We start from the raw sequence: 17,386 nt of genomic DNA, 5'->3' as shown, positions 1-17,386 counted from the left end.
TAGATTAGGCAAGCTAAAGCCCAGACAGAATTAAACCTTGATAGGGACATCAAGGATAACAAGAAAAACTTCTGTAAGTACATCAGGGATAAAGGCAAGACTAGGGAAGATGTGGGTCCTCTCCGGAAGGAAACAGGAGACCTGGTCACCCAGGATACAGAGAAGGCTGAGGTGCTGAATGACGTTTTTGCCTCGGTCTTCACCGGTAAGGGCTTCAACCACACCACCCAAGTTGCAGAATGCACAGGCAGGGTCTATTAGAATGAAGAACCGCCTACTGTAGGAGAAGATCAGGTTTGGGACCACCTGAGGAACCTGAAGGTGCATAAGTCCATGGGACTGGATGAAATCCATCCATGGGTCCTGAGGGAGCTGGCAGATGAAGTTGCCAAGCCGCTTTCCATTATATTTGAAAAGTCGTGGCAGTCTGGTGAAGTTCCCACTGACTGGAAAAGGGGAAACATAACCCCCATTTTCAAAAAGGAAGACCTGGGGAACTGCAGACTGGGCAGTCTCACCGCTGTGCCTGGCAAGATCATGGAGCAGATCCTCCTGGAATCTCTGCTAGGGCACATAGAAAATAAGGAGGTGATTGGTGATAGCCACCATGGCTTCACCAAAGCCAAATTGTGCCTGACAAATTTAGTGGCCTTCTATGATGTTGCCACAGCATTGGTAGATAAGGGGAGAGCAACCGATGTCATCTACCTGGACTTATGCAAAGCGTTTGACACTGTCCCACATGACATCCTAGTCTCTAAATCACAAAGGCACAGATTTGATGGATGGACCACTCAGGGGATAAGGAACTGGCTGGATGGTCACACTCAAAGGGTTGCGGTCAACAGCCCAATATCAAAGTGGAAACCAGTGACGAGTGGCATTCCTCAGGGGTCAGTACTGGGACCAGTGCTGTTTAACATCTTTGTTGGTGACAGGGACAGTGGAATTGAGTGCACCCTCAGCAAGTTTGCCGATGACACCAAGCTGTGTGACGCGGCCGACATGCTGGAGGGAAGGGATGCCATCCAGAAGGACCTGGACAGGCTTGAGAGGTGGGCCTGTGCAAACTTCATGACGTTCAACCAGGCCAAGTGCAAGGTCCTGCACCTGGGTCGTGGCAATCCCAGGCACAGATACAGGTTGGACAGAGAATGGCTTGAGAGCAGCCCTGAGGAGAAGGACTTGGGGGTGCTGGTAGACAAGAAGCTCAACATGAGCCAGCAATGCATGCTTGCAGCCCAGAAAGCCAACTGCATCCTGGGCTGCATCAAAAGAAGCATGGCCAGCAGATTGAGGGAGGGGATTCTGCCCCTCTACTCCACTCTGGTGAGACCCCACCTGGAGTACTGCATCCAGCTCTGGAGTCCTCAGCACAAGAAGCACATGGACTGGTTGGAACAGGTCCAGCAGAGGGCCACAAAGATGATCAGAGGGCTGGAGCACCTCTCCTATGAGGACAGGCTGAGAGAGTTGGGGTTGTTCAGCCTGGAGAAGAGAAGGCTCCGGGGAGACCTTATAGCAGCCTTCCCGTACCTAAAGGTGGCCTACTGGAAAGATGGGGAGGGACCCTTTATCAGGGAGTGTAGTGATAGAACGAGGGGTAACGGTTTTAAACTGGAAGAGGGGAGATTCAGATTAGACATTAGGAAGAAATTTTTCACTGCGAGGGTGGTGAGACACTGGAACAGGTTGCCCAGGGAAGCTGTGGATGCCCCATCCCTGGAGGTGTTCAAGGCCAGGCTGGATGGGGCTTTGAGCAGCCTGGTCTAGTGGGAGGTGTCCCTGCCCAGGGCAGGGGGGTTGGAACTGGATGATATTCAAGGTCCCCTCCAAGTCAAACCATTCTATGATTCAAGAGTTTGGTTATCACCAAGGCACTACTACATCCCCGTTCTCTTGCTGCAATACTCTTTTGCTGTCCTTTTCATCCCACAGCAATATTTTCCTTGTACATCCTAAGTCTCTATCTAGCCCTCAGGTTTAGTATATATTCACTGTAGGGAGATCCAATCTGAGTGAGGGGATTTGAACTTAGAATACTTACTTCCCAGTACAGAGCTCTAACTTTAGGGTTACAGGCTGTTCTGAAGTGGTAAATCTTTGCATGCCTTTTCCTGTTGGAGTACTTTTACTGTGTATTCATTTGAGCAAGAACTGGTGTCTTTCCTCTCTCCCTTGGATATATTGACTCTAATACTAGCGTATGAGCCACATTTACGCATTCTCAATCTTTCTGGATTGATGACTATTTGAGCGATTCCAGGCAAGGTGGAATATCTTTGGGAAAAAAAAAAAAAGCATGAAACGGAATCTCAAGGATGTTTTACCCAGTGTGCAGGGTATCCCCTGAAAACTGTAAGCAAAAGTGGCCACAAACAGCTTAAACACAATCTCTACTATAGACTCTGTTATTTCAAAACGCTGTTCTCCTAGACTAAAAGACTCACCTGAAGACGTGCTCTCAAAGGACTGATCTGAAGATTTTGAAGGAAAGGAATCCAGCTCTATGGAACGGTCCAGGGTGGTCACAACCAGGAAGGGTGTCCCTTTGCAACCAATTTTGACATACTTCTCTCCTCAGTGCAGGTTTACGGAGGGTTAAAATACCAGAACAAGCCAAGCCAAGCCAATACCTGTTGCCAAGCGCAACAGCTGGCTCTATTGTGTCTGGTATAGGTTTTCCTGAGTATGTCAGCGTTATGAATCACAAGTAAAAGAGAGAATAAAAAGTTCTGCAGTGCAATGTCTCCTTGCAAGCATTCCAGTGCAGTCTCACACTGCCGTTTCTGGGAAAGGACGTTCCCTTGACCTCAGTGGGGTACTGTAATAAATCTCTGTGACACACTGTTAACACCAAAGAGGTCAGGTTCTGTGCGCAAGTGAGATCGGAAGTACCATAACAAAGACTCAACACAGGATGAAAACGAAAGGGACCGCCAGGGTGACCAAGACCAACTGCACGCCACCATACGGTATTTAGTTCAGAAGCATCAGTCACACAACCCCAAACACCGAAACCACAGAACAGCTTCTCACACCACAAGGCTGCAGCACCAAAGCCCAAGAGCCACAAATACTAGAGTACCACAGGAAGCAAGCACAGGTGATCAAGGGCACTGTTAAGGTACCCATTCCCTACAGTAGTAAGAAACTTCTCAGATTAAATGCCTGGATTCAGAAGGGATTCAGTTCCACACCACAGAGAAGGCAGAAAGTATTTTAACGATCCCTGTCACTAAGACTGGGGATGGTACCTTCCTGAATTTACTTTTCAGGATCAGTCTAACCTTCAACTGTGGTTCAGACTTACCAGTGCAGCACCCAGGAGAGTTTTCAAAGCAAGCCACAGCATTCACGTACCCCACCCAGCTCTAGCTGTGTTCACGGTTGGATTGAAAAAACATCACTCTTTGAAAAACCATAAATCATAACGTGATCTGCTGCTGAAGACAGCTAAGTCTGGAAAACGTACGGTTAACTGCTGAAGTTCAGTTGCCACACCTCAGTGTCAGATGTTATTGACAGAAAAGAACTGCAAGTTCCCTTTACAAAGCAGACTACAACCTGTTTACACTTTAACTTCATTATTTGAGATGTTATTGCAGCTTTATTCTGGCAGCAATCATGCATAAAAAGCTGTGCAGAGCATACGCATAATCTTTCTTACCATGGTAAATATTACCACTTAATTAACCTAAATGATCAGATTCATTTCTGATGCTGCTCCATAGGATTCTTCCTGATACAGTATCCCTGGAATAAAGGCCTTTCTTACATTCTAGCCTACCTATTTATGGTCCGTTCCAAAGTCAAGACTTCAGATGAAGTCAGTATCCACCATTACACAACAGACAATTAAACATGACCTAGTCATAAATAACGAGTAACGCAGTTAAGGAATACTGTCATCTACAGATGCCTAGAGTTTTCTTAAATCGTAAAAACAAGCTCATGATACAACTTTTGTGAGAAGAAAATCGATCCCTTACTCCCCAGCTACACCTAAGGCGAAAGCACTGCCTTTTAGCATGCCTCACCACCTAAACTCCCTCTCCTGTCAGAGAGGCTAGCAGGGATTGATTGCTCTGAACTGGTCAATTAAGGACCAGGTGGAAGGCACCACACAGGCGATTGCAGCTGTATACTCATTCACCTGTGGCTGCTGCAGAATACCTGCAGAGGAAGCAAGATAGGGAAGGAGTCACACACAGTTGTTCTCAGCTGAGAAATACTAATGCACTGAGCAGAATGACACTTTGCACACTTGAGCACACCAAAACAAAGCAGAGCTGCTCATTCTGCCTCACGAGAGGATTTCACTCCCTCTAAGCACACCACGAGCCTCCGGGAAGGCTTCCCCTTGTGTTGGTCAGCATAAGCAAGAGCAGGTCCCACTCTGTGCTGCTTGTACATCTGTCTGACACACTGAAAACCTCAGGACCCCTGCAGCACCTAGGAACTTCAGCTCTCCTTTACTAACAGTGACTACTACAGCAGAGCGGTGTGGGCTCCGGGATGCCTACAGCAAGCTGGAACACATCAGCCAGATCAACTGTAGGCACCTTTTCATAGCTGGCTCCTGCAGTACAAATTCAAAATGTGTCATTTTAACCCATAGCATAATTTTAGATTCAAACTGGATGACTTCTGGGGAAGGAGGACCACATTGTGCATCCTTTAGGAATCCAATTTAGGTGTGACTCAGCTGCTCCCTTCATGAGGCTAACGGCACGTCCCCGCTGCAGCCTCAACCCTGACTGTGATGCTGTAGGGAGAGCCACGTAGTGGGAGCCCCCTGAGAGAGGAGTAGGTACCTCCCCAGGAGGTCTGATGCTAGGTGGGCATTATATACTCAATCACTGCCATTGAAATCATCTAAAATATCTTTTCTTCTTCACTGCAGTGTTTCCCTTCCACTGTTTTACACCATGCCTCTTTCTTTGTAAATCCCACAGTAAATGTCGAGAGAGGCACATGCCCCACTTTACGGCACCTGGGATAGTTAAGATGCTTCATTAGCTTTACACACACATACATAGTCCCACTGAAATAAAGGGTCTGCTTCCTCTCCATCAAATGCCATTTGACAACAGCTGAGCAATTCTGCTTGCCTTTTTTTTTTTTTTTTTTTTTACAGTGGAAGTTGGATAAATTATTGCACCCTCACTGCATCGCCACACAAGAGAAAGCTTTCTGACAGCAGCTTATTGCAATTTTTAAAGCACCACCAAGCGAAAACCTCCTTTGCCAAAGGTCTCCTTCTCCTGAATCCCAGGCTCATTAAACGCATAGAGTGCTCACTGTCGCATGCAGGGAGGTTTATCTAACTGCAGAAGCTGAAAAATGCCAAGTCTTCAAAATTAATACTTGCTTATATTTGAAATGCTCCTATTAACAAACTTTAAAAAAAAGTGGCAGGCTGACTATAAACGGAACCCACCCTTTTTCTGATACCTTCTGAAAAGGAAGTAGAGGGAACCGTAGTTGTTTTCTTTTTCTTTCAGAAAGGCACACCTTATTAGCTTGTGTACAATTGTATCCTGACTGTCCTGACATTTTTCCTTTAACATCCCTCTTCTTCAGCACTGATATAAAGTTTGCATTCCCATTTTTTCCAACTGAAAGCAGTTCCCCATGTGCCAAGCCAGCAGACTGTTAGTTCTTCCGATTCATCATTCTGGTGCTCTGGAGAAGGTGCCAGAGAAACCCCCGTGGATGCCCCACCTTCACAATCTTAGCGGGGTCTTGGTGCAAGAGCCCTCTTCTTTTGAGCTCTTAGCTTCAAAGGTGTTGTCCTTTTAATTAATATGGCTTCTCTCCCTCGGATCACGACTTGGGAAAACAATTATGCTTTTTCTCTATCACTTGTGGAAAGTTAATGTGCAGTCAATTGCTTTCCCACCCTGCCATAGAACAAAGTACATTGTTTCCTGAAAGAGGCCTTCTATTTCAATCTCTCTTTTCAAGTGAGCAGGGTGGAGAAAGGATGTTTGGCAGCCAGATTGCACAGTCCCTACTCAAGCTACAAATTTCCACTTCGCAGAATTCATTCATTAGGCCTTTGATGAAGTGTGTAAGGCTGAAGAGGCTAAATCCCGGACCCTGGTAATATTTACAGTAAGTAAACATCAAGTTAAAAGAGTGGAGGGAAAGTCTGTTTCCACTATTGTGCTATGCTACCCGAATGTTAGCTATAAACAAATTCAGAAGAAACACGGTGACAGTCTAGTCACAAAACAGACAGCCCTTTTGTGCTCAGAGCAGGAGTTGAACGTGTTTAGCTCCTTGGATCTGCTGGTTGGGCACAGCAGCAGCAAGAATATAAAATTCCTGTTCTGCTTGTTAAGCTACCATGAACAAGCAAGGTTTCCTACAAAGCTTTCCAAGAAACAAAAATAAACACAAAACCTGCATGTATGTGTACACAAACAGCTTATAATAATTGTGAAGCTACACTCCGACAAAGCACCTTACACTAATTACGTTGAAACAGACAAAAAAATTCCTGGGGATCATTTCCACTGTGGATGCTGCTCACTGCAAGCACATAAAACAGGGGCCAACATATTTGAAGCATGAAGAAACACCTTGTTTGCAAACTTTTTTCCTGTGCCCTTTGCTGCTAGAACATAGTCCTATGGGTTAGAGGTAAAAAGGTCCTGTCAGTCAATCAACAATTTAAGTTGATAAAATTAATTCAAACTTTCTTCCATAGATTTGATAGAAAAAGCTAGAATAACTTTGCTCTAGTGTCAGGTTTGGTGCCTGAAAATAGGACTTTCGTTATTTCTTATGTAAGACTACATAACAAGCTATATAAAACACAAATACAATTTCTTTCTTTAGACAAGTCTGCCTTTGTCTAATAGTGAGTCAGCATCATCTGACAGATCAATTTTTTGTAAGTGTAGGATGAGGATTTTGCATATCATGCTCTCCAAGGGCACCTGTTGGAAACTTGGGTCACTACAGCATGGAATTTCACACCGCACATAAGGTCAACCCAATGGTCTCCCAGTGCAGAGACCTACCTCACAAAATCTCATCAATAAGAATGAGGGTGATATCAGATACCTCAAGTCTTCTGTCCTCCAGCTCTGCCTTTCTAGAAAGGGGACAACAGCATTCCTTGATACTTTCTCGGTTCTTTCTGAAACCCTTAATGTGTCTAGTATCCATAGGATCATTCAGGTCGGAAGGGAATCCAGAATGTGTCTGCTCCAACCTCCTGCTGAAAGGTGGGTCAGCTGTAAGGTCAGATGATGTTGCTCAGGGATTTATCCAGTCTGGTCTTGAAAAACCCCCCAGGATTTCCAGTTTCTCTGGGGACTATGTTCCAATAGTTAACTGCCCTAATGGTGAAAAGCTTTCCCTTGTGACCAGTCTGAACCTCTGTTGTTTCAACTGATGTCCACTGTCTGTCATTCTTCCACCATGCACCACTGAAGAGCCTGGCCCTGTCTTCTCCATAACCTCCCCAAAGGCATGGGCAGGCTGCTCTTGGGTGCACCCTAAGCCATCTCATCTCCCAGCCTAGACTCCCTCAGCCTCTCATCATGGGGGAGGTGCTTCAGCCCATCCCATTGTGGTGGCCTTCTGCTGAACTTGTAGTTCATCAACATCTTTCTCATGTTGGGGGCCCAAATACTGCACAGAACATTCCAGATGCAGCCTAACACATGCTGAGCAGAAGGAAGTAATCACTTACCTCAACCTACTGGCTGCGCTCCTGCTAACACAGCCCGGGGTGCTGTTGGCCTTTCTTATTGCCAGGGCTTATGTTCAGCTTGGTATCTGCCAAGACCCCTAGGTCCATTTGAGCAGAGCTGCTCGCCAGCCCAGCAGTCTCTGGTCTGTATTGTTGCAAACTCCCCAAATCTTGGTATCAGTCCTGTGGGGATGGCCAGGACGCCCTCCCCTTGCCAAATAGCAGAAGCTCCCAGATCTCCAAAGATCATCTGCAACAGTAAGCCAGGATTAACTCCATAAAGATGTGAAGCTAAAATATTAATACTTTTTTTCCAGTATCTTTAAAAACAAGTGTACAAATTCCTCCGTATTCTTGTATCTGAAAATAAGAACAGCTGCTGCGAGGTGTTTCTTTCCTCCAAGCATGGTTGTTTATAGTAAAGAATACTAAGCTTTAATCAGCCGCTTAGATTTACTAAATTGATTCCAACATCTTTGCCAGTGGGCTCTATGGATTCTCAGCATGAAATGCTCCTGCTCATTTGAAGTGGATGAAATTGTTTTTCAATGAAATTTTCCATTATGCTCTGTGCTATCTTTCTTCAAAGCACAAATTGTTCACTGGGCAGTACTCCTTGTCCAACAGAACATGCAGAACCATTTTATATCCTGCTCAATACTTTTGTTTTCTTCCCATGATGCTTTACCTCCATTTATTCTCTTGTCTCAACCAAAGTTTCCTTTTACAGCACTCCTGCATGTAACCTGATATTTTTGTTAGCTGCTGTTTGTAGGGTTTTTTTCTCCTCCCTTCTTCAGTATTAGAAGTTTGGAGGCAGTCAAGCCTTTTCACTCAGGGAGGATACAATGCCTTTATCCAAAGGCACTTTCTTTTTTTGTACCTGAAAGCTGGGGTGCTATAAGGTACAGACAGTAATCCTGCAGGTGTTAACAATTCTTGCATGAGTAGTCCCCTAAGGAGATCGGTACCATTACCCACAATTTTTTAAACAGATATGTTTAAGCCTCAAGAGCAGAGGCTGGACAAATCATCACATCTATGATAGAGGGGAAAGGAATCCACATCACCAAACCCCAATCTAATGCTTTGTCCATTAGCCAGCTGTAGCAAATTGCTGTTTCTCCCCCTTCTTTTTGTCAAAGCCTAATAAAAGATACACAACCTTACCAGCTGAGCCTGTAAAAGAGCAGGTAAAGGTTTACAAAAGCCAGTCCAGCAACAAAACACACAAAAACTAGTGGGGTTGTGCATCTTGCAGCACTACTCACTCACTTAAACATTACATTATTTCTCAAGCAAAAAAGAGCAATTTTGGCTCTCTTGCTTTAGTGTATTACTAATTTTTAACTGTATCACAACTGCATCTCTATTAATTAGCAACGTTCACTAAACTAGACACAGGGAAAGTACATGCTTACTAAGGAGCTTATACCTCTGGTGGTGGTTTACTTCTAAGTGATTAACTATTTGACACTGATACACACTTTAACATGAAGTGGGCTAGCATATTCAAATAAACAGCAACTAAAATAAAAAATTTCTACAGTTAGGCAATATCATGCTGGAGAAATACAGCAGTTTTCAAGTATGAAAAATAGAAAGATATGGAATTAAAAGAACTGTATTGCTACTGAAGTTGTACACCATTTCCCACAGCCAGAGTTTCCAAGTTAACAAGTTTGAAGTTATGCACAGGTTAGATGTTAGGCTATACCAGGGAATCTACTATGAAGATCTAATCCCTTTTCCAGCAATGTACAAGTCTCAAATTAAGACACCTCATTAAAAAAAAAGAAAAAACCCAACAGCAAAAACCTCCACAAGCAAAGCTCAAACATTTCACTCTCAGTTTTCTAAGTCCACTAGTTTAAAAAGCAAGCAAACAACAATAAAATAATTCACCTCACCCCTGAACCAACCTGAGATGCACTGGATGCAGTTTTTCTAGGAAAAAAAAACAAACAAAAAAACCCAAAAGTAGGCCTCATGACTGACTTCAAATGAAAATCTGGCCCCTCAAGCCTGTCAGTTCATGGGCATGTTTACACGGCTTAGTAAATCACCACAGCCCAGTTATTTTCAATAACCCCATTACAGAACTGGGGCTGTGCTGTAGCCTGTTCAGCTCCCCAGTTGTTTTCACTTCTGTGGAAGCTGGATAGAACAAGAGCCTCACAATACCAGATTAAATTTATGACTACAGATATGCAAATTGACAAAATTAATATTAAATATTTAATTAAATACCAGTCTGATTAAATACTTCACTTCTAGTATTCCTTACGGGTAGGAACAGCTTTGTATTGTTTAATCCTCAAAACAGGCTGTATACAAGATGTATCCTGTGCCATGTTATACTCTTCCTTTCATTGGTGCCGTCTAGTGAGTGGCTGCATCTAATTGCTGAAGGATCAGCACGCTAAAGACCTATTTGAATTGCTCTTATCTGTCTACACATGCAACATTCAAGTTAATGACAGCATGTCTCATACATAGAAGTAGGCAGTTTTGATCAGGAAATGAGGAGATATGCAGCAATAAACAGCAACCTAAAAAAATGCAAGGCTGCTAACTCAAAAGTACAGAAAATGATTAACAGTTCAACTCCATGCTCATGCATTGAAGCCTATGTTATCTGATGTTTCTTTTTCAGATATAGAAAGAGATGCTGGTATTTCCAGAATCCTAAGACAAGGGGCAAAAATTTATTCAGTGTGTGAAGATAAAAAACAAAAAAACTCTCTAGGGCATGTTGGGGACAACAGGCCTCTGGCTGCTTACGATCAGAGCATTCATGTGGCAGCCACTGCTTACTGTGAAAAGCAACATTACATAATAAGTTATTTTCAGTTCCCTCATTGCTAATTTCTTCCCAGTCATCCCATGCTTCCTCATTACTGTCTGCTCTACAGGCATTCACCAGTTGCCCCAAGAATGCAGAATACCAGCAGAAGCAGAGAAATGGCACAAGCAAGTACGAGTAAGTGTGGAAGTGGCAATAATGGAGTCAAAGACACATTTGTGAACTACAAAACAATAATAAATTCCAGTATCAGATACCTGCAGATTATTTTTTTTTTTAAATGAGATGCCAATGGCAAGAACACTTACTCTGCAAGCATTTAAGTTTACTTATCCCTTTACTTGCTCTGCAAAGGGTGGTAAACCAGCCAAGTAGTAATACAAATGTTTAATTACCAGTTCTGTTAATTAAAACAGATGGCCACCACTGTATTCACATCATTGTCTAGCACTGTCTCCATGGAATTGTGGCAAATTCAAGCGTGTCTCTATTTTAGCCTTACAAAAAAAATACACCAAGAACATAAAAGTTTGAAAGTAGGAGTGAACAAGTTACAGAAATGCTAATGTATTTTCCTCCTGAATTCCCTTTAGGGACTAAGGCCTCTGTAATGAGGAAAACAAATCAGACTGAAGTCAGATATATTTATGAACAGAAAAGAAAGCTCAGAAATTAATATTTTAAGTCAAGGAAACATACATTAAGACACATAATTCTAGGACAGAATGACCGATTCTACAATAGAAGTGTTTCTCATACAACACCTGCAGTTTGAGCTTTAATAAAAGACGCTGTTACCGATGATGAGAGCACCGGAGAGTCCCTCAAGAGCCGGGCTGGGTGTTAGAGCTCCCTGCGGATAGCGAGCCGTGTTTCGAACACGGCTTGCCGCAGCCCGGTTCTGCGGGGGCGAGCTGCCCCCTGGCGCTATGAGTCAGGCAGGGGCTGGCTGTGCGTCCCGCTCCTCGTCTTCAGCTGCGACTGGGCGATATCGGCCAGTGCACTCTGTATCTTTTCCAGCAGCATATCCCCACGATAAACCACCTCTTCCAGACGGGCAGCGGCTTCATGATTTTCTTCTTCTAATCGATGCAGACTAGCAGCCTTTAAAATAAAAGATAGAAAAGTGAGGATCTTCAAATATAATACAAAACTGACTTTGCTACTGAAGGAACACAGTGCTCCCTAGAAAAGAGGAAGATTCTATGTTTAGCCCCTGAATTACATACTAGCAACTTCAAAGCGACGCATTATAGGTTGCAGCCTAAAACAGCGCATATCCACATGGAGCAAACACAAAAAACCCCACCAGAGAGAGATGTTAGCTTTTGTCATATTATGACTCTTGGCTCAGATTAGCTTTTCTAAATGAGAAGTGAGTATTTATCCTCACTCCCTTAATGCAAGGTGCTCAGCAAGATGTAAACATAACTTACTTAAACCTTTCTGTTAAATAGCGTATTTCAGACAAAAACATATTCTGTAACTTCTTTCTTCAATATTTTGTTTCACAACCAAATTGCTTTTCATTAGACAAAACTTAGTGAAATAAAACATTTTGAGTTCAAAATATTTTAATACTTTAAAATATTTGCCAAATTTAAAACTACTAAAACTTGTTCTGACTTGATAACAAAAAAGACAAAACAAAATAGTTTCAAATTGATATTTTTTTAAAGCAGTTATCCAGGTCTACATGCAGGTCCTTAAGAAGTCATGCTTAAACTAGCTGGCAAATTCTATGCACATATTCATCTGCTGTTCTGCAGCACTGATGTCTTTAGTTGTCCTGGTTTGAGGGAAAACAGAACCAACTTTCTGTTCAGCAATTTTTACTTCTTAGCTAGGCCACTTCTAACTCTCTGAAATTAACAGCATGTTGTGTCTAAAACGGTTCATTCAGAGTGATAAGACAGTTTGTGCCAAGGAATGGTATGCAGTATAAGCAAGAATATGCTCTTGCTTATAGTTATTGCTATAACCAAGGTCAGCTAATTTCGTTATTTGCCCCATTGGAGGGTTGGAAGGAGAGGGACACAGAGGGGTCCCACCTGTGGGGAGGAGCGGACAGGACAGGTGACCCAAAACTGAACAACAGGGGTATTCCATCCCATCTGCCCCACGCTCAGTATAAAAGCTGAGGGACCAAAGGGTCAGCTCTCTTCCTTCACTGGCTGACGTCTGAGGAAGACCCTGTCTGTTCATCTGCCTTTGGTCCCGATCCGTGTGTTCCTGACTCCACCTGTGGAACCCAGTTCCCACCCGCCGCTGAGTCCAGCCTGGCACTTTCCCAGTGCCTGCCAATGATGTCATCCTGGGAGCTTAATACGGTTTTGTATATACTGTATCTATTTCATTATTTTCCTTTTTATTTTATTATTAATATTTAATTAAAGTAGTTTAGTTTCTTCTAAACTCGTAAATCTATCTCTCCTCCTCCTCTCCATGCACGAGAGGCTGGGGGGTAGCATCTGTCGCCAGCCACTGGCCAATTTGGCCAAAACCACGACATTAGTGAAGGTTAATATACGCACGAAAGACTTGATAGCCCTTGGAGGAAGGGTTAGAGAAGGAGGACAGCAACAGGTGAAAGTTTGAAATTTAGAATCCAGCTCAGTTACCCGAGTGTCAGTTGCTAAATAATTGACTGCAGGTAAGTTGCAGATTTGGATGGAATTCATACTACCAACTTCACCACAAGGGAACTCAAAAGGCACAGGTAAATTGTGTTGGGCATTAGTGTAACAGTCTCTTTTATTATTTAAGACAGATTTGAAACACATACCAAGACAACCTTAGTATAAAAAATAGATCAGCCTAAGTACATATCTATTAGCCAAGTATTTATCTATCATTTCTCAACAATTTTACAGTATTTCAAGCACACTCAAAACAGTCTTTTTAAAGAATGTAAGAATATTTATCTTTAGTACCACACTAAATTAAACAACAGCAAATAAAAATCAAAACTAGAATCAGTGAGTGATGGAATCCAAGCTAACTTATCTCAAAACCACACCAAATGGCAAAGATCAGAAATTTTTGTGAAACGACATTCTGCATTAAGAGAGCAAGAAACTATTCCAGTATCACCTCTAAGGAAAGCACGACCCTACTGGATAACCAGGTCCTCTTTTCTGGAGCACCCTGCTTTCCCTGCATTAGCTGTCACTATGATCAGACCCTGCTCAGTCATGGAGGAAGCCTGTAATTTGTCTGCAGCAGGAAAGCTGTCTGAAGCTATTAAACATGGAGTTAACATGGAATTATGCCAGTGTTAACGGGCCCAATTAGCATGTTCAGCAATTATTGTGAGTAGAAACATTTCCAAATTTAACCTCATCTGTTTAAAACCAAATGTGATGTCACTGTCAAGTTATTGGTATTTGGCCCAGCGAGCACCTCTATCATTAGTCTTTTGTAAAATGCCTTTGAATAGCCACAGGTGACCAACCTAGGTGTAAAACCTTCAGGGGATCTTAAAGCAATTCCAGGGTTCTGAGAGAAACAACACTCTTTGCATCCTTGTTGCATTCGAAAAAGAAAATACTTGACGTAAATCTAGAAGTTATAGTAAAAAAAAAAAAAAAAAGATGCTATTTAAGATATGTAGAAAAAACAGAAAAAAAAACCCCATAGAGCAGTATTCTTTGAACTGTGGATCAAAAGCATTTTTTGGAAATGAGAAACTGTTGAGCGTTCTGAAAATGTTCACACGCTGTTTGCAGCAGTTCAGCTCTGGTAAAGTAGGGAATGGAGTTTGTGATACTGGCTGCACCTGCTAATAGATGTCTGGCCAGTAGCTGCTGTCTGTTCTCAAGCTCCTCCTAGAGCACCCGTGGTCTAAAGAGAGAAGGAGCAAGAAACAAAAGCAGCCAGTTTGTTAGATGGTTCTAAGAAGGACACCCTATTACTGAAAAGTGACAGAGCTAGAGAACTTAGAGGATACCATGCGAACCCTTTAACAGCCAGACACATTGTGCAAGGACACAAGCCTTCAGTCAAGTGTTGGCTCTGCAGCTACAAAATGAAATGCCCTCCTAAGACCGAAAGAATATGAAAGATTATCCAAGGGGAAAAAAAACAACAAAAACCCCACAATGCATCAGTACTGTTGCATCTCTTGTACTAATATTTGAACAGTTGGGGAAAAAAAGGGGTAGCAGTTTCCAGTATTGTGGTGTTATGATAAAAGCACTTCTTTTTTTAAACATTCTAACAGAAAAGTTTAAAATATTCTCACTGTTTATAATCTTCTTTAGAATCAGATGCAAGTTCATGTTTTCCACTAAGCCTATGAAGTACTCACAAGCTACCCTTATGAAAAATTCAGGCTTACATTAAAATCATTTTTTAAGATTACATGGCCTAGAGAGTAAAAAATATGTTTAAAAAAAGGAAGAAGTTTGCCTTCAGTTATGTTTTGATATTTTAATTAAGAACACTCTTACCTGCAAAGCTGCTGTCGATTCCTCACTAGGCAGGGAATCTATTAGAACATCAATATCTTTTGCAGTTCGTGCAATCAACGCTGCGAACAGTTGGGCGTACTCTTTAAAACAGAAAAGTGAGCCCACTCAGTACATTATTAGAAGCAAGCACAATTCTGCATTCACAGCACAGAAAATTCTACAGACTTTAAGTATGCAGGTGTTGAAAATTCTCCTACATGAAGAGAACAATGGTATCACAATTGTTGAGGACTCAACCATAATAGAAGATGAATGTAATTTGATTGCAATCCTATATTAAACAAGGTAACTGCTTATAGAAAGGGCTGGGCTTAGTACAGATGAGAAAATAACTAGAACTCCATCACAGTTAGCCAGTTAAGAAATAGTAATACCAGCATTAAGTGTTCCAGTAACTAAATTAACTATTGAGAAGTAGCTAGAAACTCATTTAACTTGTCAATCCTTGCCTTGAAATCTGCCACTAGACAAAAAACCAAGAACACTAGAAATGATGTAAAGATAGCAATTCAAACAGATGGATTATTTAAATCATATTAAGCAACATATGATTAGTGAAAAAATTTGATATTTTTTTTTAATTTAGAAAAGAATTCCTATTCAGCCACAGAAAAAGTTAAATTTCCCCTGAGAAATGGACAAGAATTGGAGTTTTATAACAGACCTTAATTTAGCTGCTAAATCATTGAAAGAACTGCATGGACTTTTAATAAGAGGCACTATAAGCCAGAAACAAAACCCTTCCATGTGGAATTCCATCCATTCAATTTGGATTAAGTTCATTACTACCACTAAAATACTGAAACAGCCCTTTTCAATTTATAATTTAAGATCTTACTTATTTGTTACGTTGATTGGTTCATGAAAGATTCATGGAAGCAAGAGAAAAAATACTTTCTAATGGCAATACTTTCTATAGAGGAGATTGACATTCTCAAAGATACACTTAACTTAAAAAAACCCCAACAACAAAACCAACACATCCATTTCAAGCTTAATCAGGATCACCACAGGGTTTAACTGTAAAGAGTTTTAAGGCCTTCTTATTATGACTTTGAATAGCTAAAGACACATAACTGATAGTTTTGTTTTGCCTCATCAGCATCGCTAACTTGGTGGTATGATTTTACTGAAGTCACTATATTCAGAATTTTTGGAAAAAACAAATCAAAAGAGCAGTCATGACCTATCATTTTAAGACCTTAACAAAGCTTTTAGCTCCTGGCACCACACTGATGCCAGCACGTGGGACAGCTGCAAGTAAGATGACGAGCAAACAAGCCCTTCAGCTGGCTCTTCCAACTAATTCCAGTATCAGAGAGCAAAGCACCACAGACCAATGAAGAACTAGTATTCAACAGTCCTACAAAGTGCATCGCTGCCCTCCAAACTAGTCTCCCCTGATATTCTAATAGACAAACCTAATCTGATACAAGATACATGTAAAATCTTCTCAAAGGAGAAAAAAAAACAAAGGGGAAAAAAAGAAAAGAAGAAGAAAGATTCAGGATTAGAATAGCATGGTTATTTAAACACTAACTTGACATTCTCAAGTCAGAGAGAACTTTTAGTTTGCTTCTCTTAGATCAGTTTCTTTTCTCTCGCAAAAAAACCCAAAAAACCAACAACCACCAAAACAGCCAACAACAAAACCACAAATGCCAATAGGGAGATAAGCAGATCATACATGGAGAAACACAAATAATTAAAATTCTACATGTCATAAACTTTTAAAGTCATACATGATTTCATACAATTCTTTCCTAGAAGACTTCTTGGAAGTAATGGACAACTCAATAACAACCTCTTGCAGCAGTCCTATTAAAATGGTTTATATCCGTAGAGCTACTGTATCTATGCAAAGAAACCAGCATAAGAAATAAAACGTAATGCTTGCTTAACACTTAAGTCATAGAATCATTTAGGCTGGAAGGGACATTTAAGATCATCGAGTACAACCCTTAACCTAACACTGCCAAAACCACCAATAAACCATGTCCCTCCACACCACGTCTATCCGTCTTTTAAATACCTCCAGGGACGGTGCTTCAATCACTTCCCCGAGTGGCCTGTTCCAATACTTGACAACCCTTTAAGAATTTTTCCTAATATCCATCCTAAACCTCTCCTGATGCAACTTGAGGCCATTTTCTCTTGTCCTGTCACTTGTTACTCAGGAAAAGAGACCAACCCCCAGCTCTCTACACCCTCCTTTCAGGTAGTTGTAGAGAGCAGTAAGGTCTCCCCTCAGCCTCTTTTCTCCAGGCTGAACAAGCCCAGCTCCCTCAGCTGCTCCTCATAAAACTTGTTCTCCAGACTCCTCGCCAGGTTCATTGCCCTTCTCTGGACATAGTCCAGGATCTCAATGTCTTTCTTGTAATGAGGGGTCCAAAACTG

The 17,386-nt window shown here is 41.9% G+C and overlaps 1 protein-coding gene across 4 annotated transcripts in view; it reads right to left on the bottom strand.

The window, feature by feature from the left end:
* MED21 (mediator complex subunit 21) overlaps nucleotides 1-17,386 on the bottom strand; it is a 29,036-nt gene that overhangs the window by 10,352 nt on the left and 1,298 nt on the right. For 2 of the 4 annotated variants that reach the window (XR_012587051.1, XR_012587052.1), the window contains exons 3-5: nucleotides 14,969-15,069; nucleotides 11,316-11,621; nucleotides 7,712-7,961 (exon numbers count right to left, since the gene is read on the bottom strand). Coding sequence is in view for 1 of the 4 variants with exons in the window: in XM_074587586.1 (XP_074443687.1) it covers nucleotides 11,445-11,621; nucleotides 14,969-15,069 (278 nt within the window). In the remaining 3 variants the exon portion in view is untranslated. Of the gene's footprint in view, nucleotides 1-2,704; nucleotides 7,962-10,889; nucleotides 11,622-14,968; nucleotides 15,070-17,386 lie in introns of those variants that run through there. The other 2 variants (XR_012587047.1, XM_074587586.1) reach the window with 2 other exon arrangements.

Source organism: Larus michahellis, chromosome 1, assembly GCF_964199755.1.
Source record: "Larus michahellis chromosome 1, bLarMic1.1, whole genome shotgun sequence".
Taxonomy (NCBI): domain Eukaryota; kingdom Metazoa; phylum Chordata; class Aves; order Charadriiformes; family Laridae; genus Larus; species Larus michahellis.
This window is presented reverse-complemented; position numbering and strand designations above follow the sequence as displayed.